Raw genomic sequence first — 24067 nt, 5'->3', positions numbered from 1 at the left:
ATCGCCCGTTCCACATAACTCTCGTGCAGTGCTCTCTAGGAGCTCCCCCCAGGTATGGAACTCGCTGTGGTCTGCATCTGAAGAGTTCAACACGGCAGAGGCAGTGCCGCAGGTTGTAGATCGACGGACCTCCGTGAGGTCATCTCCCAGCGCGGTAGTATGCTGCTCTGGCCATTGATCTGGACTCTGTAGAAGGAAGGATGGCCCTTGACTCCACCTATTGGCCTCTGCAAGCTGCTGCAGCGTCCTTCCCCTTGTGATGTCGTCGGCGGGATTCCTGGCTGAATCTACATACCGCCAGGCATGAGGATCTGTCAGGTCTTGGATCTCGGCAACTCGAGTGCCCACAAAGACCTTGAAACGGCAAGATTCAGACTTGAGCCATGTCAATACTGTGGTGGAATCTGACCACAGGACTGTTCTGTCTATGTTCAGGGTAAGCTCCCTTTGCACAATCTGAGAGAGTTGTGCACCTGTAAGTGCGGCACAAAGTTCTAGTCTGGGTATAGAAAGCAGTCGTTTGGGTGCAACTCTTGACCGGCCCAACAAGAATGACAGATAGGTCTGGCCTTGACCGTCAACAGTCCGTAGGTAGGCTACTGAGCCATAGGCTTGTTCTGAAGCGTCACAGAACACATGCACTTCTCGCTGGACATCAGATAGATCTGCATCCTTAGGTAAGTACGGCCGTGGCAAGACAACCAGAGGTAAAAACTGCAACTCTTCCTCCCAGTCCCTCCACTGCTGAAGGAGGTCAGGGGGTAAATTCGGGTCATCCCAGCCTCTGTGCTTGTCCCACAGGTGCCGGACTAACATCTTGGCTCGGGTGGTGTAGGGTAAGATGAACCCCAAAGGATCGTACTGACTGGCGAGCACCTTGTAGATATTACGCATAGTCGGGACGCCATAATGAACCGGACGGTGCTTGTAACCAAGGAGATCTTCCTGAAAGTTCCAACTAAGACCCAGGGTGGACTCGGGACTGTCAACCTTCTCGAGACTGAGCCAGAGTTCAGCACTGTTTGATCGGGCCTCTTCAGGCAGGTGACTAATAGCCCCGGGCTCATTGCTGGCCCACTGGCGCAAGTCAAATCCAGCTGACAACAGTAACGGTCTCAACTGATCAATGAGATGTCTAGCCTCAGTCACGGTCGGGAAGCTCTGCAGACAATTATCGACATAGAAGCATCTCTTGACTGAGGATCTTACCTCGTCCCCGGGCTGGCTGTTATCTGTAACATGTCGCTGCAGGGCAAATGTGGCGCAGCAAGGGCTGCACGTTGTGCCAAAGGGCAGTACTTGCCACTCATATACTGCTACAGGCTCATTCTGGGCTAAGTCACGCCATATGAAGCGTAGCAAGGCGCGATCCTCAGGGAGTAGGCGGACTTGGTGAAACATACCTTTGATATCACCTGAGATGGCTGTGGCATGCTCGCGGAACCTCAGAAGGACCCCTAGCAAAGATGCTCCTAATGTTGGTCCAGGAAGTAAGTGTTCATTCAGGCTTTGCCCTTGGTACTGATAAGAACAGTTGAACACTAATCGGTTCTTGCCGTTATGACTGACCATGTGATGGGGAACATACCAGGCTTCCCCTTCCTCAGACAGCTGTTGAGTCTCGAGCTTCTTCACTGATCCTGCTTGAATCAGTTTTCCCATCTCTGCCTTGTAGGCACTGGCCCACTCAGGATCTCTAGACAATCTCCGTTCAACCCTCCTCAGGCATGGCATGACGGCGTCTTTAGTGGCCTGAAGGCAGGGCATGTTTGTATGACGGAGCAGCGGTGTGGCATAACGGAGGACACCATCCACATCCACACGTGAGGTTCGCATCTCAAGGAGGCTTACAGCCTCATGATCCTGTCTGGAGCGGGTGACCAGCTTATCACTTCTGAATGGCACCGTATCAACTTGCCATAATTTCTCCACATAGCCCATCAGCTCATTCACCTGAGTTGGTACCGATGTCACCAAGCACTGGTGTGGGCAAGCCGTCTGGTGTACCATACTAGCAGGCCCCTGTAACACCCAGCCCAACCTCGTACGAACTGCGGCAGGGCCTCCCGGAGGCCCCAACCGGACCGGCTCCATGGGAGTAATGAGATGTGGGTGGTCACTCCCGATGAGTAGAAGGGGTCTGACAGTCTTGAAGGGCTGTATTGGCAGACCAACCAAATGCTTGTATTTTCGCTGAAGTTGCTCCATGGGGTAGGTATGATCTGCTAGGTCGATGCGAGCTGCAGTGAATGCTCCTGTGATGCGATACTTCCGTTTCGGGTTGGCAGGAGAGGAGATCGAGAAAGACACTGATGCACCATGGAGAGTTTGCACATCCTGTCGTATGGTACGCAGTGATAGATCTTCTGGGGCGCCTTGCAGACTAAGCCTGTCTGTCGCAGCAGGCAGCAGCATTGTTCTCTCCGAGCCATCATCTAAGACAGCGAAAGTATCAAGTGTCTGGTTGCCGTGATGAATGAGAATGCGGACAACCTTTAGCAGGACTCTACTGCCTGCTGTGGGTCTATCGAGGTAGAGTACCTCAGTGGTTGAACTCTCGCTAGGTTTCTCCATTGCGGCAAGCTTGGCTGGTCCCTTCAATGACCTGGCGTTGACCTCATGAAGCACCTGTAGGTGTTTTCCCTGACACAGACCGCAAGCCTTCTTTAGGTTACACTGCGCTGCCTGATGCCGTCGTGCACATCTCCAGCATCTCCGGCTGGTCCTTATCCAGTCCGCTACTTGCGTTTTGGTAAGCTTAGATATCGCTGTACACTGACTGAGGTAATGCTCTGAACTGTCACAGAAGGGGCAATAGGGCTGGCTCTTCCCTTGCGAGAAAGCCTGCTTGGGTGGAGTGCTCTCCTTCTTCGTTGCTTCGCCAGCGCCATGCAGAACTGTGGCTGATCTCCTTCCCTGACGCGGCTCTAATCTAGGCCTCTGTCCTTCCCTGGTCCCCTTTGCAGGTAGCTGGCCATCAAAATCTTGGCACCAGGCCTCATAATTCAGCCATGCTGCAAGGTCAAGCAGGGTGTAGCTGGTCCCAGAGTGGTAGAACATGCGGCGGCGAAACTCTGCCCTCTGCTCGGTTGGTAGCTTACTAAGCAGTCGGGCCACATGTGAGCCACACTGTAACTCCACTTCTCCTTCTGGGCCTAGTGTTCGGAGCATGCCCACCAGTGACTGGATCTGAAGCGCAAACTTCTCAAAGGCAGCGGTGTCCCCACGTCTCACGTCTGGGGAGTCCATTACTGTAGCGATTCGCTTCAGTGCTACCTGATGGGGCTGGCCGAACTTGTCACTCAACGCTGCCATAGTGTCTGTGTAGGGTGTTGGGGAGTGCAAGTAGGCGTCTGCAATAAGCGTAGCCTCCTCCAGTTTCAGGTGATCTACCAGTACCTGATATTTGAATAGCTCAGTCCCATCAGCGGGCAAGAGGTTCTCCAATGCGATCTTCAGTCGAGCAAACTCACTAGGGTCTCGGTTTGTGAAGTTGGGTATGGTGGGACGAGGCCCTCTGTAAGATGTCTCCGCCACGGAGGAGCTGTGATGGAGGGACTGCGTGTGAAGAGGTGGCCGCGATCGGGCGGGAGCTGCAGGCTGTGGAACTGTCGACTGTCGTTCAAGACGTTGCGACCTCATCGGTAGAGTCCAGGAACTAGGAGGGGGTGCTGTGGTCCTGGTGCTTACTACCTGAGGCGAGTGAGTAGTTCCACGTGAATGGCGTCCTCCATCAGCGTTTGCGTTGCGAACTGGAGCTTGAGGAGATGTCTTCGCCTTAAGATGTATACTCTTGTCAGTTGCCTGAGCCTCCATCTTGAGGGCCTGAAGCTCTCTAATCATCTGGTCGAGGCGGTCCGTTAGCGGTTGGTCGCTAGATGGTTGCACTTCTTCTGAATTGTCTGGCCAGGAAGGCGGCGCAGGCCAGTCATCCTCCTCGATATCTGGTTCGCTCTTGCAGGATGGCCACATCTGTGCTGGGGTTGGGTCCTGTCTACTAACACAGGCGTCTTGTTTCAGTTGTGTGCTATGAAGAGGACTTTGGTCAGACTGGAAGTGACGAGCTGTATCTACAAGCTCCTTCATATCTGCTCTGATGGAGCGAAGTTCAGCTAGGTCAGATGAAATGCGCTGCTGTGATTGTCGGAGTAAGAGCCGTTCATGCTGAATCTCCTCCAGCTCTACTCTGATATCCTCTTCAGGCTGCCGAGAGAGAGAGTATGGATGTGGAGTAGAGTAATCTCGTGTCGCTCCCCTGTATACTTGATCTGAGCGTAGCTGAGATGCCCTCTGGTCTTCTGCTTCAAGCGTCAGACTGGTGCCAGGATAGCATGCATCTGCCTCTGTCCAATCCTCATCATATCCCACGGGCTGGTGGCGTGGTGAACCGTGAGTGTAGTTGAGGGTGGTCATCTTGGCCCTTCCCTCCTGATACGGATTCCGCCCGTCATCGTGTCCATGTCTGTGAGGATGATAACCAGCTAATGCTACCTCATAATCTTCATAGCGAGTTGGGAGCCGTAGACGCCGCTTGGGACGTACATCCTCTGCCTCGTGTTGTTGTACTGCATCCATCTTCAGGGGGTAAACACAGCTCTATCCGGCTCGAAGGACCATTAAATGTAGTGAAGACTAAACTTGAGAGTTAGAGCTGGTCACTGGTCTACCCTCTTTTGCTATATTCAACCCCGGTGTGTCGGCCAGAACACCACTTGAGGCCAAAATGCATTCAACTCTTTATTCTTCAGTTCAAGGCAGGGATATGAATGTGAGGTGTGTGTTACAGGATGGCTGTGTATAATGCAAATGTGTAGTTGTGTGTGTGGTTCTGAAAATACAAATACAGATATGAGATGTATAATCTCCATTTACAGATAACAAGCACAAATAGAATAAACAGTACAACTGGTGCCTTTGCACCCTCTGGTGGCGAATATATGCAATTGTCTTAATGACTTAATAACGCTGTACAACGAAATATGTAACTACTCATAACAGCGAAATAGTATGCTATGTAAATAGTTATAAGGTAACAAACATACAAACGTAAGGGTCGGACATAACACACACTGTAAAGAAACAAGTCATCGTAACTGAACTAACTTAATAATCACGTGCTAACCGCTAACAAGTTAGCTAAACCCGTGCGGTGTACTCAAAGCGCCGTGATCACACGAACGCAAACGTGATCATATTACATTACAACTACTACTACATTACATCCTCCGCCATCCAGAACAACAATAAACTTACATTAAGTCATGTACGCACGAACGATGCACTATATACAATCAAAATCCCTCGACGAACATCGCACAACGGGCTCCCCACAAAGACCAACTGAAACGAACTCGTCAACTGCCAGAGTGATGACGTCACGTCCAGCCAGTTAAATGGTTACGCTCCTGTAGGGCCTTTTGTACAGTGTGAGTCCATGTGTGTAGATGTGAGTGTGAGTCCATGTGTGTAGATGTGAGTGAGTCCATGTGTGTAGATGTGGGTGTGAGTCCATGTGTGCAGATGTGAGTGTGAGTCCATGTGTGTAGATGTGGGTGTGAGTCCATGTGTGTAGATGTGGGTGTGAGTCCATGTGAGTAGATGTGGGTGTGAGTCCATGTGTGTAGATGTGAGTGTGAGTCCATGTGTGTAGATGTGGGTGTGAGTCCATGTGTGTAGATGTGGGTGTGAGTCCATGTGTGTAGATGTGGGTGAGTCCATGTGTGTAGATGTGGGTGAGTCCATGTGTGTAGATGTGGGTGTGAGTCCATGTGTGTAGATGTGAGTGTGAGTCCATGTGTGTAGATGTGAGTGAGTCCATGTGTGTAGATGTGAGTGAGTCCATGTGTGTAGATGTGGGTGAGTCCATGTGTGTAGATGTGGGTGTGAGTGCATGTGTGTGGATGTGGGTGTGAGTCCATGTGTGTAGATGTGAGTGAGTCCATGTGTGTAGATGTGGGTGAGTCCATGTGTGTAGATGTGGGTGTGAGTCCATGTGTGTAGATGTGGGTGTGAGTCCATGTGTGTAGATGTGGGTGAGTCCATGTGTGTAGATGTGGGTGTGAGTGCATGTGTGTGGATGTGGGTGTGAGTCCATGTGTGTAGATGTGAGTGAGTCCATGTGTGTAGATGTGGGTGAGTCCATGTGTGTAGATGTGGGTGTGAGTCCATGTGTGTAGATGTGGGTGTGAGTCCATGTGTGTAGATGTGGGTGTGAGTCCATGTGTGTAGATGTGGGTGAGTCCATGTGTGTAGATGTGAGTGAGTCCATGTGTGTAGATGTGAGTGAGTCCATGTGTGTAGAGGTGGGTGTGAGTCCATGTGTGTAGATGTGGGTGTGAGTCCATGTGTGTAGATGTGGGTGAGTCCATGTGTGTAGATGTGGGTGTGAGTGCATGTGTGTGGATGTGGGTGTGAGTCCATGTGTGTAGATGTGAGTGAGTCCATGTGTGTAGATGTGGGTGAGTCCATGTGTGTAGATGTGGGTGTGAGTCCATGTGTGTAGATGTGGGTGTGAGTCCATGTGTGTAGATGTGGGTGTGAGTCCATGTGTGTAGATGTGGGTGAGTCCATGTGTGTAGATGTGAGTGAGTCCATGTGTGTAGATGTGAGTGAGTCCATGTGTGTAGAGGTGGGTGTGAGTCCATGTGTGTAGATGTGGGTGTGAGTCCATGTGTGTAGATGTGGGTGTGAGTCCATGTGTGTAGATGTGAGTGAGTCCATGTGTGTAGATGTGAGTGTGAGTCCATGTGTGTAGATGTGGGTGTGAGTCCATGTGTGCAGATGTGAGTGTGAGTCCATGTGTGTAGATGTGAGTGTGAGTCCATGTGTGCAGATGTGGGTGAGTCCATGTGTGTATATGTGGGTGTGAGTCCATGTGTGTAGATGTGGGTGAGTCCATGTGTGTAGATGTGGGTGTGAGTCCATGTGTGTAGATGTGGGTGTGAGTCCATGTGTGTAGATGTGAGTGTGAGTGTGTGGGTTGCCCTGAGATTGTTGTTCTCACATTTGGTTTCTCAAAGAGGTTCTTGAATCATCTTTTGTGTGCCTTCTTTTTGTAACTCCACTTCAAATAGTTGTCTGTGCTCGTCACTAACCATTAACTGAGTGGCAAAAGCAAAGAGACTAGAAAGGGCAATAGGGCAATAAATGCCAAACAGCACTGGAGGAATTTCTTTCTGCTTTTGAATGGTGAAATGGTCAGAAAGGGACGTTCTTACAGAGTTTCCTCCCTCACAGGAAACTGCTCCACAAAGTGGTGCATGATGGGAAGGAGGTGGCGCAGGAGGAAAACCATCTTCCCAAGTACCAGCGTGTCAAAGACCTGTGTCAGCGCGCAGAGTACCAGACGCCCTGCGAACAGATCGGGCAGGTATGTTTACGGGACGTCCTCCTGAATCCACGGGGAGTGCAGGCATGGCTGCTCTAACCTGTAGTGCAGATCAAGTGTATTCAGAGGACATGTCTGAAAAATGGACATCAAAAACGATAGGCGTGTGTGTGTGTGTGTGTGTGAGAGAGAGAGAGAGATAGAGAAGAAACATGTATACGCACAAACACACACTGTGATGGCTAATGAAGGCACAGTGGTAGACAGCTTGGAGCTGTCGGCTCAGACACACCTGAGGCTTACAGCTCTTCCTTTCTGTCTGGGAGGAGGCTTCGTCCTCCGGGGACTTTCGTCTCTCACCCAGAGTGCATCGCTCTTGTGTCCTCCCTCCTCCCCTGTCTCAAGCCGCTTATCTTCCTGTTCCCTGTCAATCTGCCTCTTCTGTTTCCCAGTCTCCTTTGAAATCTCGTTGTCTTCTTGTAGACGTCAGCTCCTGAAAAACAGTTATTCTTAACCAGTATTCTGTTGTTTTTTTTTCCATTTTCTAAGAATTTTCTAAGACTTTGTACAAGTCTGAGACTTGTGATCAGCATTTATATTTCTGCTGCATGTCATTGGCTGGCATTTATACCAGCATGTCTTATTATTATTATTAGAAGTTGTAGTAGTACAAAGAAATATAGACAATACCACATCAACTTCAGGCAGGACTAGAAACAAAACACCAAACCGATACTTATTATTTTAAGCAGAATGCAAAATATGCTATTACATGCTTGTGCCTCTGTAACCTTGAGCTGGCCGTTGAAATCAAACATACTCCACATTCAGAAGGGATGAGATCCAGTTCAGAAGACAAGCATTGTTTTAGTTTATGAAACTTGTTTTAATAACACGTCAGTGACTTTGATTATTTTGTTGCTCTTTGACACCATTAATTGTGATTACAATGTTTGTTCAACACCATCGGTTCTCATTTCATGGTCAAAACAAAAACACAAAAAACACTTAAAAATAGCAATTATATTCTTAATGAACTGGAAAATAAACAAACTAGAATGCTGCTCTTTGTTCGTCATGCTGACTACGAAGACATAACTACATGGATTCTTATATTACTGTACGCACTACTTAATTATCTGAACATCAATGAAAGTGTTATTTTAAATGAATGATCAATTGTGGTCAAATTATCGTGTGTGTATGTATGTATATATATTAGTGCTGTCAATTCCAGGTGCCACGATTAAAAGTCCTCAGCAGGATTTTGCTCAAGCTTGCTAGATTTTCTAATTAGCAATCCAGGTAAAATTAGTGGAATCAACACAATCCAGGAAGCCTGAGCAAAATCCTGGTGATGACTTTTAATCGCGGCACCTGGAATTGACAGCATATATATATATATATATATATATATATATATATATATATATATATATATATATATATATATATATATATATATAGAGAGAGAGAGAGAGAGAGAGAGAGAGAGAGAGAGAGAGAGAGAGAGAGAGAGAATAATTGCTCATTTAATATATATTCACAGAATATATGCACTTTTAGTAAGATTCTATTCACTTTAACTTTAGCAATTAAAGCTGTTGAACATGATTTCCTGTTAATGTAAAAGTATTTAGAAGGGTCCCCAGACATTCACCCGTTCCTCATGTCATATCAAGGGACTGAGCTGCATTAGCTGTTAAGATTTTACTGGTTGCTCGTTTAATTAGATAAAACAGGTGTCGTTATTTTGGTATAGCACCTTCCCCAAAAAATTAATTCTGTGTCACGGCCACTATTTTCGGTACGTTTCTGATTTCCCTCTTTTTCTTCATATGCGGGACGTTGAACCGTGGACGTGTTTTCTTTGCCTCGCTCTTAACGACCTGACAGAAACCGAGCGGCAGTGCATTAGACGAAGAGCGAGGAACTTCAGTTCTTCATTAACGAGGCTTTTAACGAGGAGATGTGGCATAGCGCGGTAATTATAGACGACAGAGAAGGAGCGAGGAGGTAATTTTCACCGCTTAATCGACACAGCCAGACGTGCACGAGGCGAGCGCGCGACCAGGCGCTGGCTTTCAGGGTTTCACCTGCACTCCTCGTGTCAAGGGTGTGAGATAAACATAGCTCATTAGTGAGAAAAACGCCTTCAGAAAATAAACAGAAAACAAATCCAGGAGGCGTTTATCTCTGTGTACGTGTGTGTATATATATATGCCTGCTTAGGTCATGGTTTGATTGTATACGTGTACCTCTGTAGATACAGGCTCCATTTCTCCTTCTCTGTAGAAGTGGCAGTGTGTGGAGGACTCGGCAGGGAAGTTGAGGCTGTATAAGTGTAAGGGCATGGCCAGCCTCTCCTCCCCGAGGGGGCAGCGTATGTCCAGCGTGCCGTCCGAGCTCTACCAACGGAGCACAAGAGCTCATGCTGACACGGAACCTGATGGCTGCAACTGTGACTTCAGAAACAACAGACTCAGTGCCCTGAAGAAGAAACTGTTGTCCAAGAAAAGTAGGTGGAATACAGACACAGGGTCCAACCAGAAATAACGCAAAACAAGTCAGGTGCAGAAGGGTCTGATTCTTTCCTTGCGCCTATTGCTCACATTGACAGTTTCATTAATGCTCTACTGCCCCCTAGTGGACAAAGTCTAATATTACCCCTTCTTGCGTGTTTGAACTGAACTTCAGAACTGAAGGCCATCAAGGGTTACTCCAGGAACCGGTACACGCGCGCTGTCTCGTGGAAGGTGGGTGGAGATTTATACACAGTGAAACTGGAGAATGGCTATCGGCCAGCCAACAGCAAGAACCTGAGTCACGCCCAACAGGAAGAGGAGGGGTTCAGTGGGATGGGCCCAATAACGGAACCTCAAATCACCAACAGCCTGGCAGTGCCCTCATCTATTAAAGTCACCCACAGGTGAGGGAGTATATGTGTGTATGAGTAAACCACATTATGCAGTAACGTTTGCAGGGGTTGTGTGCATGTGTGTTTTGCTGTGCTTATGTTTATGTTTAAGAGCTGCTGTTGTTTTATTCCAAGGTGTGCCATCTTGGCCAACGATACAGTCAAATGTGATGTCGGACTGTACAGATCACTGCAGGCATGGAAGGATCATAAACTTCACATAGACCACGAGGTAGACCACACACCCACAGTGTACACGAGGTAGACCACACACCCACAGTGTACACGAGGTAGACCACACACCCACAGTGTACACGAGGTAGACCACACACCCACAGTGTACACGAGGTAGACCACACACCCACAGTGTACACGAGGTAGACCACACACCCACAGTGTACGCGAGGTAGACCACACACCCACAGTGTACGCGAGGTAGACCATACACCCAGAGTGTACACGAGGTAGACCACACACCCACAGTGTACACGAGGTAGACCACACACCCACAGTGTACACGTGCACCTGCATTACACATGCACACACATGCTCACATGTTTACAGCAGTACAAGCATGTCGAGCTCAAAACTCATTGTTCTTTCGATTTTTCTCATCTTCTCACTATTTTCTTGGGTAAAACAAAACGGCCAAGACAGTAAGGGCCAAAGGTCTACCCACCAGTAAGGTGACGCAGGTGTCAAATGACTCAGGCGAGTAAAGGGACCTTCATTGGCATGAAGGTGGTGCAGTAATGCAGCCTTTAACATTTTGTAACTGTAAATATATTCCTGAAGATATTCCACATCAGAACATTGCTTGGATCAAACTAAATAAATAGATTTCCAATATAATGTTAAGCTCCACTCATTTGTTTTGCTCTGATTTACATAATATGCACATCCTACTTTTGCAGGTTTTCACCCTATAACCACAATCAAAAATATTCACAAGAGTCTGAACCTCAATAATTATCAAAACATTACGAATTTTTAAATCAATATGGCTGACATGAATCTTTTATTAATCTTTAAGAAAATTAGTCAAAGTAGTATTTCAGGAAGTTAGCATATTTTTCATAAACAGTTAAAACTCATGAATAATCAAATGGGTACCAGTATGACATTTTTGAGTCATATTACTGAAACTATCGTAGTTTGTCTGATTTTGACCCAGACAGACAGACCTATTCAGTCTCACATACTGGAAAATTGTACCGTTTGAGACAAATTGTTCACCAATTAGGGAAGCTCTACTGGGTAAAGTTTCCTATTTTGCTTATATTTGCATGCCTTGTGTTTTTGCACCTACATGGGAAAAATCAGGAAATGTTCATACCAAACAATAATATGTTCATACCAAAACAGTTTACAGACAAATATGTAAAGGCAGTCTGATGTTATCTGCAAAGTTTGAAGATAGCGTGGCATTCATCAAATTCCTGTAAAAATGAGAGGTTTTCTCAGATGTTGACCATACAAGGCAAAATGTCTTGGCCCTGAATGTAAAATGAAAAATGTACACACATAACTCTCACAGGTGTGGCAGTTAAAAGGCCCTGCTGTTCTCATATATCACGAAAAACAAATATCTTATATTTTTAAATGTCAGTTTCACACTGACGCTCTGTTGATTCAAATTAAACTTGACAAACGTGCTGTTTAGGTAGAACAGCATAAATATGTGTTGGAATAACATCCAAAATACTGTTTCTACATGACCAATTCCTTCAGATTGTACTGGTCCTGGTAATACCTGAGAAGCAGTGAAATATAATGTTGAACATTGATACCAGATTTAGAAGCGGTCCTGTTGGGTCCTTGATCCAGTACATGGATGAACACGGTCTCTATATTCTCCAGATTGAGACGCTACAGACAAAGATTAAGAACCTGAGAGAGGTCAGGGGTCACCTGAAGAAAGTGCGACCAGAGGAGTGTGACTGCAACAAATACATGTAAGGGTGACAGCTGATAGGTCCACTTACAATATGGTAAAAATTGTAAAGGTTGTGTAGCTCATGTAAATGGGATTTACTGATATGTTTCAGCTACAAGTCCAAGTTCAAGAGTAAACTGAAAAAATATAAATCAGGCAGCATTCATCCATTCAGGTGAGCAAAGATGAACGTGTGTGTGTGTGTGTGTGTGTGTGTGTGTGTGTGTGTGTGTGTGTGTGTGTGTGTGTGTGTGTGTGTGTGTGTGTGTGTGTGTGTTTGCGTGAGTTAGAGAGAAACAGAGGAGTTTTAAGGGCAGGTGCGTGTGCGTATGTTGGTATATATGTGCATATGTGTGTGCGTGTGTGTATATGTGTGTGTGTTTGCCTGTGTTAGAGAGAGAGAGAGATTTTAAGGGCCGGAGAAGGCATGACTCTGATGGTGTGTGTGTGTGTGTGTGTGTGTGTGTGTGTGTGTGTGTGTGTGTGTGTGTGTGTGTGTGTGTGTGTGTGTGTGTGTGTGTGTGTGTGTGTGTGTTTGTGTGTGTGTGTGTGTGTGTAGGAAAGGCCAGGAGAAAGATAAGAAGGCGTGGCTGCTGATGGAGCAGAAGCGGAGGAAGAAACTGCGGAAACTGTTGAAGCGTCTCCGTAATAACGACACGTGCAGCATGCCCGGCCTCACCTGCTTCACCCACGACAACCAGCACTGGCAGACTGCCCCCTTCTGGACCTGTATGACACACACACACACACACACACACACACACACACACACACACACACACACACACACACACACACAGGATATACACACACAAAATCAAGCACCCTTGATTGTGATTACAATGTTTGTTCAACTCTTCCCCTCATTCTTGGCTGTGCTGTTGTTTCCAGTGGGATCCTTTTGTGCGTGCACCAGCGCCAATAACAACACCTATTGGTGCATGAGGACTATTAATGAGACACACAACTTCCTGTTCTGCGAGTTTGCTACAGGCTTCCTGGAGTACTTTGACCTCAATACAGATCCATACCAGGTCAGGGCTTACCACCTATCAAAAGAGATGAAAATATAAACACTAGGAATTGTACTGAAAACATAATAAACACTATGTGTGTGTGTGCGTGTATCTTTCTCCCTCTCTTTCCCTCCCTCCCTCTCTCTCTCTCTCTCTCTCTCTCTCTCTCTCTCTCTCTCTCTCTCTCTCTCTCTCTCTCTCTCTCTCTCTCTCTCTCTCTCTCTCTCTCTTATAGCTGATGAATGCAGTGAACACGCTGGATCGGCACATTCTGAACCAGCTTCATGTTCAGCTCATGGAACTGCGAGGCTGCAAGGGTCATAAACAGTGTAACCCACGCACACGCAACATGGACCTGGGTGAGTCTCACACACACACACACACACATACACTCACACACACACACACTCACACACACACTCACGCACACACACACACACACACACTCACGCACACACACACGCACACACACACACACACACACACTCACACACACACTCTCTCTCACACACACACACACACACACACACACACACACACACACACACACTCACACACTCTCACACACACACACACACACACACACACTCACACACACACACACACACACCCACACACACACACACACACACTCACATACACACACCCACCCACACACACACACACACACACACACACACACACTCACACACACTCACACAAACCCAAAGCTGCACGAGTTACGCACACATGCTTATACATGCATATACACACATGCACAAAGGTTCATGAGTCACACACACAAACACAATAAAATATTTGCTCCCAAATTACACGCGGCACCCCCAATACATCAGTGCTGAGAGCAACGATCTGCGTCTTCATCATCCTCATCCTCACCCTACCCTGGCCCTGCCTTGCTTCCTGTCCTTGTTTTGGTGCGGTCTCTCAGCTGCTCGGCTGCTAGACTAAAGCCCTACTCCCCACAACATTAGCCCTCGCCTTCGCTGGGACGCTTCATAACCTGCAGTCTTCTGGCAGCAACCAAGACTGTGGCTCAAGTCCATCATAACTCAAAAGAACAGGCCATATTGTTGAACCTTTATACATAAATGTGCTTCCTTCTTGCTTAGAAACACGTCTCTTTGTTTGTCACCACAGAAACTATATATATTTTGTTATACACAACAATTATAACAATAAAACCATTCATCTTAAGCTCAGCTGCAGTGGAGATACTTAACGGGCATTGCAGCGTCCATCTAAAGAGCGTCTAGTCCTAGTACACACAGACCCGGTAACGGCAGTCATAATATCATGTAATTAGCCCTGGAGATTGTTAAAATCGTTAAAAAAAATGCAAGTGAATGTGTCGAAGTCTTCAAGCTCAAACTAACGATATTGTCTCTTCTTCAGGAGGTAAAGAGAGAAGCAGCTATGATGAATACAGGTATCTGTGCTGACTGCGTTTGATATGATTTCAAGTCGAGTAGCGCGTGACTAATTTAGCTTGTCTAAAAACCCAACTAACCCATTTGATCAACAGTTCTCCTGCAACACTTTTGTGGATGCAGATAAATACCTCACTGCTGAAAGATTTCAAAAGAAGGTTCCAAATTGTGGCTGTGCTCATAACAGAATGAAGGAGAAGACCTCAGAGACAGGACCTCCAGACAGGACTCTCATGACCAGTCTAAGACCAGTTGGCTTTGGAAGCTGATTAGAACTGTTTAGTATTTTGGCTAAAATGAGAGTGGGACTCGTTAGAATAAGGAGAGTGTCAGCTCCGTTAATTTTAGGTTGTAGCAGTCCCGTCGACATGTTTACACTGAGTTCCTCTGCTAATTGTCAGGTCTGCCAGATAGCTTCATTAAAGGGGAATCACTTGCTTTTTGCTTTATGTGCAGTGGACATTTCTTGACAGTCTACATTGTCTTCTCCTTCATTTATTTTAATTCCATGGAGGGCAGTGCACAGTGCTCTCTCTCTCTCTCTCTCTCTCTCTCTCTGTCTCTCTCTCTCTCTGTCTCTCTCTCTGTCTCTCTCTCTATGCACCTTTGTCTCCTTCACTATCACTACCTCTTGCATGTGTCGTCTGCCTGCTAATTTGTACATGTTAAAGCTATTGGGTCTTCTGATTGGCTCTCTAATCACCTGCTTAAGTCTGGGAGGCGGGGCAACAGTCTGACTTATCGTTGCTTGTGGCGTTAGGCAGTTTCAGCGTCGCAAATGGCCCAAAATGAGGAAACCTGCCTCGAAATCACTGTGAGTTTGGACAGTTCTACTTCACGTTCCTTGGGATACAACACCACCAAGCCACCGCCCAGTCTAACTCATCTTTTTCTCTTTTTCTCTTTCTCTGTTTTTTCCCTTCCCTCTTTTTGTGACTTAAGTTTTTTACCTGCATGTCACTGCCCGTTTGAGGAAAATTTTTAATTTTAGTTTGACTGCATGGAGCTGATTGCACCTGGGCTGATGCTATCCTGTCATGCCATTCTGTTTTGTGCCACCAGAGGGCAGTCACCTCCTCCATTGCTCTGCACCTCCTCAGTGCATCATTTGTCTCTCTGGCTTTATAAGGGACTGCCTAGAGCATTTATGTGGTCTCTGTCCTCTCCCTGATCATGAGCATGGTTTATTTCTCTCATTACTCTGTACTCATCAGTCCATTCCCAAAGACCATGCTGGCATTATGTCACTTTGACTGAAAATACATATAAATATTTTTTTATCTAGAACAGAACATGTGAACTTGTTTGTGTGTGTGTGTGTGTGTGTGTGTGTGTGTGTGTGTGTGTGTGTACCAGTAGAGGGCAGATTTGGGAAGGATGGGAGGGATAAGAGCCAGGAGGAGGCAGACCCAGAAAGCACCTACCCATTTCCATGGGCGACGAACTGGTCTGAACTTGAACCCTTGTATAAACTTGACGAGCACGCCTACGATCTCGACCTGAACTTCACCCTGAGCCTGGAGGACTGGGCCCACTTCCGACACTCCGTCGACCGCATGTTCACACTCCTCAGCAGCAGCGGCAACCGGCCCGGCCACCCGCCCCATCTGCACAGCCGGGACGAAGGACACAGAGGGGAAGGCCGCGCCCTCGTGTCCTCCACCAGCCAATCGGCTTCGGTTGTCTACCTGACCACCTTGGCCACGCCCGCTTTGTTGCTTAGGGAGGCCGGAGCCGAGGTTCTGAGAGACGCTTTGGGGCTAAACCACGAGACACGTCCCCCATCCACAGCCCCTCCCACCACCTCTTCCTCTTCCTCTTCTCCTCCTTTGCCGCATTCCCTCTCTTCTGTACCGTACGAGGGGGGAGACCCCGACTGGGACGCTCCGCCAGAGCTCCTGAACGAATTGCCAGGGGGCAGCCAGAGACAGAGAGAGAAGAGAGACGCTGAAGAGGAGGAGGAGGAGGATGTGGAGGAGGAGTTTATCAAAAGTCGGACATGCCGGAGGAGGCCCGGCTCCACCCACTGTGACTGCAGCGACTTTTTGCAGGACTCTGTCTGAGTGCTTTACGCGAGAGAGAGCTCAGAAAAGACAAATGGAGTGTGCGCGACGTTTGGCACCGACCTCTCTCCTCGCCCTCCTGCTCTGCCGTCAGCGTCCGTCCTCAGAGCCGCTTCTCCCCTCCAGACCCCCCCCCCCCCCCCATCAGCCGACTCTCAACGCCTCCTTTGAGACCCCCCCGTCTGGAGAACGCCCTGCTGTGTGACCCCTGTTCCAGAGATCTAGGCTTCGAACGGAGCACATTTCTTCATTTAACATTTTGGAAGATTTTCTTTTTATAGTTACAAGAGTAAAACAACAGTGAGAAGATAACTCGATGCTTTCACGTCGATCCACACCAGGAGTTTTATATCGAGTCCATGAGTATTTTTATGTTTTGTTTTGTTCTTCTGTAAACGTCAGTGACTGTTTGCATATGCGCGCATGTGTGTGTGTGTGTGTGTGTGTGTGTGTGTTTGCGTCCCACACAGTTTGAGACCACGTGGCATACATCCATATGCGGCTCATTCACTCTCTGCCCCACTGAAGCACAACACTTCCCACCCCGGCCTGTAGGTTGCGCTAACTGCAGCTTCCACTCCAGCCCTGTTTAGCACAGTCACACCTCGGCAACACCTGCATAGCAACATAACAAAAGAACAGGCGTCTTCATCGGGCCGCTAAAAGCCCATACAATTCAAACAGCAGCTTTTGGCATTAGGGAGGATCAAGCAAATGGCTCAAAATGGATAATCTTGCCTACAAATTGAAATGAATCGCAAAGTCAGTTCGATTAGAAAGTGTCTGAATCTCAGCCGTGTATGCACGTAGGTGCGTGTTAAATTGTGCCATATATATTTTCATTACCATTCAATAGGAAGAATGTTGGGTTTTGATTCTGTTCAAATACTCTGTGACTCTGCTTTATTTTTTCAACCACGTTTTGACCGTTTCTTTGAAAGAAGGCCAACACCTCCAGTGTGGCCATGTGTATTCCAGAAAGCTCCACTCCTTCAAGAATGTTACAGTTAACTTAATCAGCGCTAAACATTATCATTAATGAACCACTCGAATAAAAAACCTGCCACTCCAGAAACTGGTTGCAGCAAGATGTGTGTAAAAGGTCAAAGAAATTGATTATATCTACTGGCAAAATGTCACTGTGTTTTCTTTTTATGACAAAATGAAAACAAAAATTTGATGTGATTATTCTGTGTCACATTGTTTTTAACTTTCATCTTAGATATTGTGCTATACATGGTGCTACTAAGGTCTGAGCAAATATATAAAATGGCAGTATGTATTTGAATGTATGTTTGCAATTAATATACTGTACATGGTAAAAAGTATATTTTATATGAGCCACAATAGTGGAGACTAAATTGACCATCAGACAAACTATAAATCCAGCTGTAGGTCTCACCTTTGCTCGTTATTTTTTCCAGTCTGTATTTGTTTAACGTCAAAGTGATAGTTATATCTTGTTTTGCCATCTGGTTCATCACCATCTGCAGCATTTTAGAACAGTGCTGTCTCAGATGGACCTGGAGGTATATTGGAAAATTAGACTGGACATTTTATATGTATCAGATAAACTTTCCTGAACAGCAAACAAAACACATTTGACTGTGGTTGGCTGTCTCTTGTGATTCCTACAGCTCCTGTCCCATAAAATTCAGAAAATTCACATTATTTTTTGTTTCCCAGACCCCTTTGACTGGATACACAAAGTTTTGCACGTGATTCTGTCTGGTGAAACCCAGTACCAGTGGCGTAGAGGTGTTACATACAGAAGACAGCTGAAAGACATGTTTTCTCTCAGCACTGTGAAAGTGGCTACTGTAGTTGAAAGATGAATTTAACTGATGGTTTTAACAGATGGTTTTAACAAAATGCCCTGTACAGTTATATAGATTTATCATACCTATATTTTTGTTTTGGTTAACCAGTGCACATTTGATCATTAGTTTGTGAATAAAGTGTTGAATGCCCAAATTGTGATTCCAGAAAGTTGCCTTTATTTAAAGTCAAAGTCAGTTTTATTTATATAACGCTTTTTACAACATACACACGTGGACAAAATTGTTGGTACCCCTTGGTTAATGACAGAAAAACCCACAATGGTAACAGAAATAACTTTATTCTGATAAAAGTAATAATAAATAAAAGTTCTATGAAAATGTACAAATGAAAGTCAGACATTGCTTTTCAACCATGCTTTAACAGAATTATTAAAAAAAATAAACTCATGAAACAGGCCTGGACAGAAATGATGGTACCCCTGAAAATAATGTGACCAAATGGACATGTTAAATCAAGGTGTGTTCACTAATTAGTATCACAGGTGTCTACAATATTGTAATCAGTCAGTGGGCCTATATATAGGGCTACAGGTAGTCACTGTGCTGTTTGGTGACAAGGTGTGTACCACACTCAACATGAACCAGAGGAAGCAAAGAAAAGAGTTGTCTCAGGACATTAGAAAGAAAATAATAGACAAGCATGTTAAAGGTAAAGGTTATAAGACCATCTCCAAGCAGCTTGATGTTCCTGTGACTACAGTTGCACATGTGATTCAGAAATTTAAGATCCATGGGACTGTAGCCAACCTCCCTGGACGTGGACGCAGGAGGAAAATTGATGACAAATCAAAGAGATGGATAACACGAATGGTAACAAAAGAGTCAAGAAAAACATCTAAAGAGATTCAAGGTGAACTTCAAGCTCAAGGAACATCAGTCTCAGATCGAACTATCCGTCGATGTTTGAGCCAAAGTGGCCTTCATGGGAGACGACCAAGGAGGACACCATTGTTGACAACAAAACATAAAAAAGCCAGACTGGAATTTGCCAAACTTCATGTTGACAAGCCACAAAGCTTCTGGGAGAATGTCCTATGGACAGATGAGACAAAAATTGAACTTTTTGGCAAGGCACATCAGCTCTATGTTCACAGATGGAAAAATGAAGCATATGAAGAAAAGAACACTGTCCCTACTGTGAAACATGGAGGAGGCTCTGTTATGTTCTGGGGCTGCTTTGCTGCATCTGGCACAGGGTGTCTTGAATCTGTGCAGGGTATAATGAAATCTCAAGACTATCAAGGGATTCTAGAGAGAAATGTGCTGCCCAGTGTCAGAAAGCTTGGTCTCAGTCTTAGGTCGTGGGTCTTACAACAGGATAATGACCCAAAACACACATCTAAAAACACTCAAGAATGGCTAAGAGGAAAACACTGGACTATTCTGAAGTGGCCTTCTATGAGCCCTGACCTAAATCCTATTGAGCATCTTTGGAAGGAGCTGAAACATGCCGTCTGGAAAAGGCACCCTTCAAACCTGAGACAGCTGGAGCAATTTGCACATGAAGAGTGGGCCAAAATACCTGCTGAGAGGTGCAGAAGTCTCACTGACAGATACAGGAATCGTTTGATTGCAGTGATTGCCTCAAAAGGTTGTGCAACAAAATATTAAGTTAAGGGTACCATCATTTCTGTCCAGGCCTGTTTCATGAGTTTATTTTTTTAAATAATTCTGTTAAAGCATGGTTGAAAAGCAATGTCTGACTTTCATTTGTACATTTTCATAGAATTTTTATTTATTATTACTTTTATCAGATTAAAGTTATTTCTGTTACCATTGTGGGTTTTTCTGTCATTAACCAAGGGGTACCAACAATTTTGTCCACGTGTGTATGTTATCACAAAACAGCTTTACAAATGCATTTTAACATCTAACCAAACTCTAAATAACTATACATGTGTGGATTTGTTTGTCTGTGGCATGATGTGTCCATAAATGTCCCTATATGTCCTTAAAAGTACATATCATTGCTGTCATTGCTTAAATTAGTTAATACTGTTTTACATATTTTAGTTCGTTAGAGTGATGAGAAGCTTACTTTAATGTACTCTAAATGTACAGGCAGGGCCGGAGTGGGACACTTTTTCAGCCCGGGAGTTTCATGCCCAAATACGGCCCAAAATAATTTTTCCCTCCCAATCGGCCCAAACTAGAGACTGACATGAGCCGGCCCATCGGGAATCCTCCCGAATCTCCCGATTAGCCACTCCGGCTCTGTGTACAGGTCAATCTGCATGAAGGCAATATAGGGTATATTTGGGTTGGACCATGTTCCTACATTACCTGAGTTAACTCTCTAAATCACAAGCTACGTGGTGGTTCCGACACAGTAGGTTACATAAGAATGTTTTTAAATTCTTAATTTTTTCGTCTTCCTGTACCTTTCTTGTGCTAACAACCCAATGCCCAGAGATGACGATTAACGGCATACTATGTAGCTCTGAGTTTGGGAAGTACGGTTAACACGTAAATTTACCATTACCAAATAATGTTACCAAACGTCAGTTTTTAAAGTCAATCAACCAAAACCTCAATTTGACACTTCGGCACAATAAGTCGACCTGAACATCGCCACAATTACTACCAGCAGATGTCGCTGTTGTAGCACATTAACCAGCGTCGAAACCGAGGAATTCCAGCCTTGTTGATAATATGGCACTACTCGAGGCAGATCGAATGACTCCCCACGCAGCGAGCCGAGCTGAGCCGAGCCGGGCCGAGCCGAGCCGAGTCGGGCCGCTCCGCGTGCAGGCAGTGGGCGGGGGGAATACCCCTCTCGGACGGTCGGCTTCAGCGCCTGTGGGACGGAGTGACTTCTAGTTACCTCTAAGAAGAGCTGCGGTAGCTCTGCGAAAAAAAACCTATTTGACTTTTTTTCCGTTTTTTTTACTTCGACTCTTTTCCATACAATGTGAGGAAATGGCTGAACGAAGGTAAGACGCTCAGACCACTTTCTTTTTACGTTCATTTTTGCGTTCATTAGCTACTGAAAGTAACAGCGAGACATTTCAACTGTATATACTGTATTTCATGTGATGACACGTCTTTTCATATAGACCAGGTTTATTGTTGATCTTAATGGGCAGTTAACGTGTCTCTGTTTAAACATAATTCAGTTGAAAATAGACTACAGCGAACTTGGGTAGGCTTTTTTTAGCCTGTTTAATGACCGTGAAGATTTGTTAGTTATTAAAGATACAGGCTGTAGTGTATTCCGCACTTAGGACATTATTCAGAAGTTTGCTGAAAGATTTCTTGCACGAGTATTTTGGGGTCAGTAGGTTACTAATTATGTCGGTATCGTGTCACTAATACCAGTACCAATGTACCACTTCGGAATTACACTGTCTATAAAAGAGCTATAAACAGGCCAAGCTTGCAGTTGCAGGACGCAAGGTCATAGAGGCTAAGTGCCTTGGGGAACCTTTTTAAACCCTCAGCAGACCTGACAACCGTGTATTAGGATGGATTACTGCGCCAGGTTTAAAGAGCGTGTCTGATCTTGACCGGCATGTTGCCGAACAGACGCATCACGCCGGTGAGATTGTTCCGCTCTCGGCGACTTGACGGGCCTGTCCAATCAAGCGTTACTGTCAGGTATCAACGTTAATGACCTTAGAACGGACGCGGACGCGGACGTGGTTCATTTGAACCTCATGTCCATTCCGAGAAACCCAGGCCAAACAAGACTTGCCTTTACACTCTTTAATTATTTACTATGCCATATGTCTGATATTAAGAGCAATAATGTGTTTAAACTGGTAAACTACTTGTATTCTCATTTATTTGTAAGGTTTTAGAGTATATAAATATATATTATATTATTTTATTATGATATTATATTATTATATTATATTATTATATATAATAATATAATATAATAAATAAACAAATAAACATCTATTCCAACCCCCATCACTACAGTTGGGCCCAGATGGACGGTTCCCATCACTGGAAGCTGCATGTTGAGCAGAAGTTATATTCATGGCATGTGTCAACCCGATACAGTACCGTATTCTTTCCTTTGTAGTGGCATGGAAAAACTGCGAAGTCGCTTCGTTGGACCGCGGTTGAGACTTAATTACTAGTTTCCTCTTCTGAGCCTTCCCAGATAAAATATACAAATTGGTCAAATTGGTTTGGCAGCGCTGAGAAAGGTTTTGTGGCAACAGCGTAGTGCTTGGTGTACTTTGATTTGTTTTATTGTGTAGTTTCCATTGCTTGTTTTTAACCTCTTTTGAATAAGAGAGGGAAGAAAGTCAAAAGTCGTTATAAAGATGAACTGTTTTGATATTTGTTGATTGTGAAAATGTGTTGAGCCCACTGTTAAATTAGCTGTTAAATTTAGGTCAGCGTCCACTGGCTAGAGTCACGTGTTCGCTATTCACGTGTGTCCGACCTTGGCTCGCGTCTACGTCCAGCTAGTTCTCCCCAGTCGTACACACGTCACCTCTTCCCCTCGCGCTTTCCGGCCGACCCAACCTGTCTGCCGGTTGGGTCCTGTTCTAAATGTTTCTAGATTGTTCCACGGAGGCCAGTGTGGAATGCCTGGCGAGTGGAGAAGGTGTGGCTCTCTTCATCTGTTTGCCGAGTCCCTTTACCTGAATAAAGCGAGCAAACAGTGATGACAACAGTGTTTTTATTTCGCTGTTTGACTTGGTGTGGCGCTCTGATGGAGTTTGTTTGTTTGTTTGTTTGTTTGTTTGTCCGCCACTCTCTCAGTTGCCCCAGCGACCGCTTCTCTCTAAACTCTTCACAGTTCAATTATAGATGAATTAGAAATTGTGAAGTTCAGTGCTAAGAAAAGGTGGAATTGTGTGGGATTGTATTGGTGTGAGTTTTCATGATCACATACGTAGGATTTGTGGTGAATTTACACAGGAAATCAAACACAGTCATGCATGCTGATTGGCAGTGTGTGTATATGTTGTTCAGTGTGGTGAATATAATGACTGTAGGTTTGACTGTGCTCCAGCTGCTGTGTTGTTCACATGCAAATTGTACGTGGGCCCATTTGTGTGCCATAGTTTGGGCCATGGTCTACCCCTTTTGTCTACAAGAACCACAAAAAAGAGTTTGTTTTATTCTGAAATAAGGGGCCTCTCAGCAACAGCTGTGTGTGTGTGTGTGTGCGTGTGTGTGTGTGTGTGTGTGTGTGTGTGTGTGTGTGTGTGTGTGTGTGTGTGTGTGTGTGCACTTACACACGCATCTGGCAGTAATTCAGGCGATGAACTAGAGAAACTGCAGTGGCAACGAGAAAGTGACTCATAGACAGTCTTCTGTGTGTGTGTGTGTGTGTGTGTGTGTGTGTGTGTGTGTGTGTGTGTGTGTGTGTGTGTGTGTGTTTGTGTGTGTGTGTGTGTGTGTGTGTGTGTGTGTGTGTGTGTGTGTGTGTGTGTGTGTTTGTGTGTGTGCACATGTGCATGCGTGTATGTGTTTGTGTGCTTGCAAATGCAAGTGTATCTATGTTCACTGCCTCACATCAACCCTTGACCAGCAAAATATGGAGGGCCCATAGATTCCTGCCTAGTGTCTCC

At 45.6% G+C, this 24067-nt stretch overlaps 2 protein-coding genes across 12 annotated transcripts in view; both read left to right on the top strand.

The window, feature by feature from the left end:
• The window catches only part of sulf2b (sulfatase 2b), a 103182-nt gene extending 84519 nt beyond the window's left edge, over nt 1–18663 (top strand). For 4 of the 11 annotated variants that reach the window (XM_076984647.1, XM_076984650.1, XM_076984651.1 and 1 more), the window contains 10 exons: nt 7237–7369; nt 9623–9845; nt 10025–10256; nt 10380–10476; nt 12105–12199; nt 12293–12355; nt 12740–12909; nt 13072–13214; nt 13432–13555; nt 15983–18663. In XM_076984647.1, the coding sequence (XP_076840762.1) occupies nt 7237–7369; nt 9623–9845; nt 10025–10256; nt 10380–10476; nt 12105–12199; nt 12293–12355; nt 12740–12909; nt 13072–13214; nt 13432–13555; nt 15983–16689 (1987 nt within the window). In that variant the 3' untranslated portion in view covers nt 16690–18663. Of the gene's footprint in view, nt 1–7236; nt 7370–9622; nt 9846–10024; nt 10257–10379; nt 10477–12104; nt 12200–12292; nt 12356–12739; nt 12910–13071; nt 13215–13431; nt 13556–14591; nt 14626–15386; nt 15441–15982 lie in introns of all 11 variants that reach the window. The other 7 variants (XM_076984654.1, XM_076984653.1, XM_076984657.1 and 4 more) reach the window with 7 other exon arrangements.
• Nucleotides 18664–21289: 2626 nt separating this feature from the next.
• The window catches only part of arhgap46b (Rho GTPase activating protein 46b), a 65752-nt gene continuing 62974 nt past the window's right edge, over nt 21290–24067 (top strand). Inside the window, exon 1 of the mRNA XM_076983672.1 lies at nt 21290–21463. Within this exon, the coding sequence (XP_076839787.1) occupies nt 21450–21463 (14 nt within the window). The 5' untranslated portion in view covers nt 21290–21449. The remainder of the gene's footprint in view (nt 21464–24067) is intronic.

Source organism: Brachyhypopomus gauderio, chromosome 21 (assembly GCF_052324685.1).
Source record: "Brachyhypopomus gauderio isolate BG-103 chromosome 21, BGAUD_0.2, whole genome shotgun sequence".
Classification (NCBI taxonomy): Eukaryota; Metazoa; Chordata; class Actinopteri; order Gymnotiformes; family Hypopomidae; genus Brachyhypopomus; species Brachyhypopomus gauderio.
This window is presented reverse-complemented; position numbering and strand designations above follow the sequence as displayed.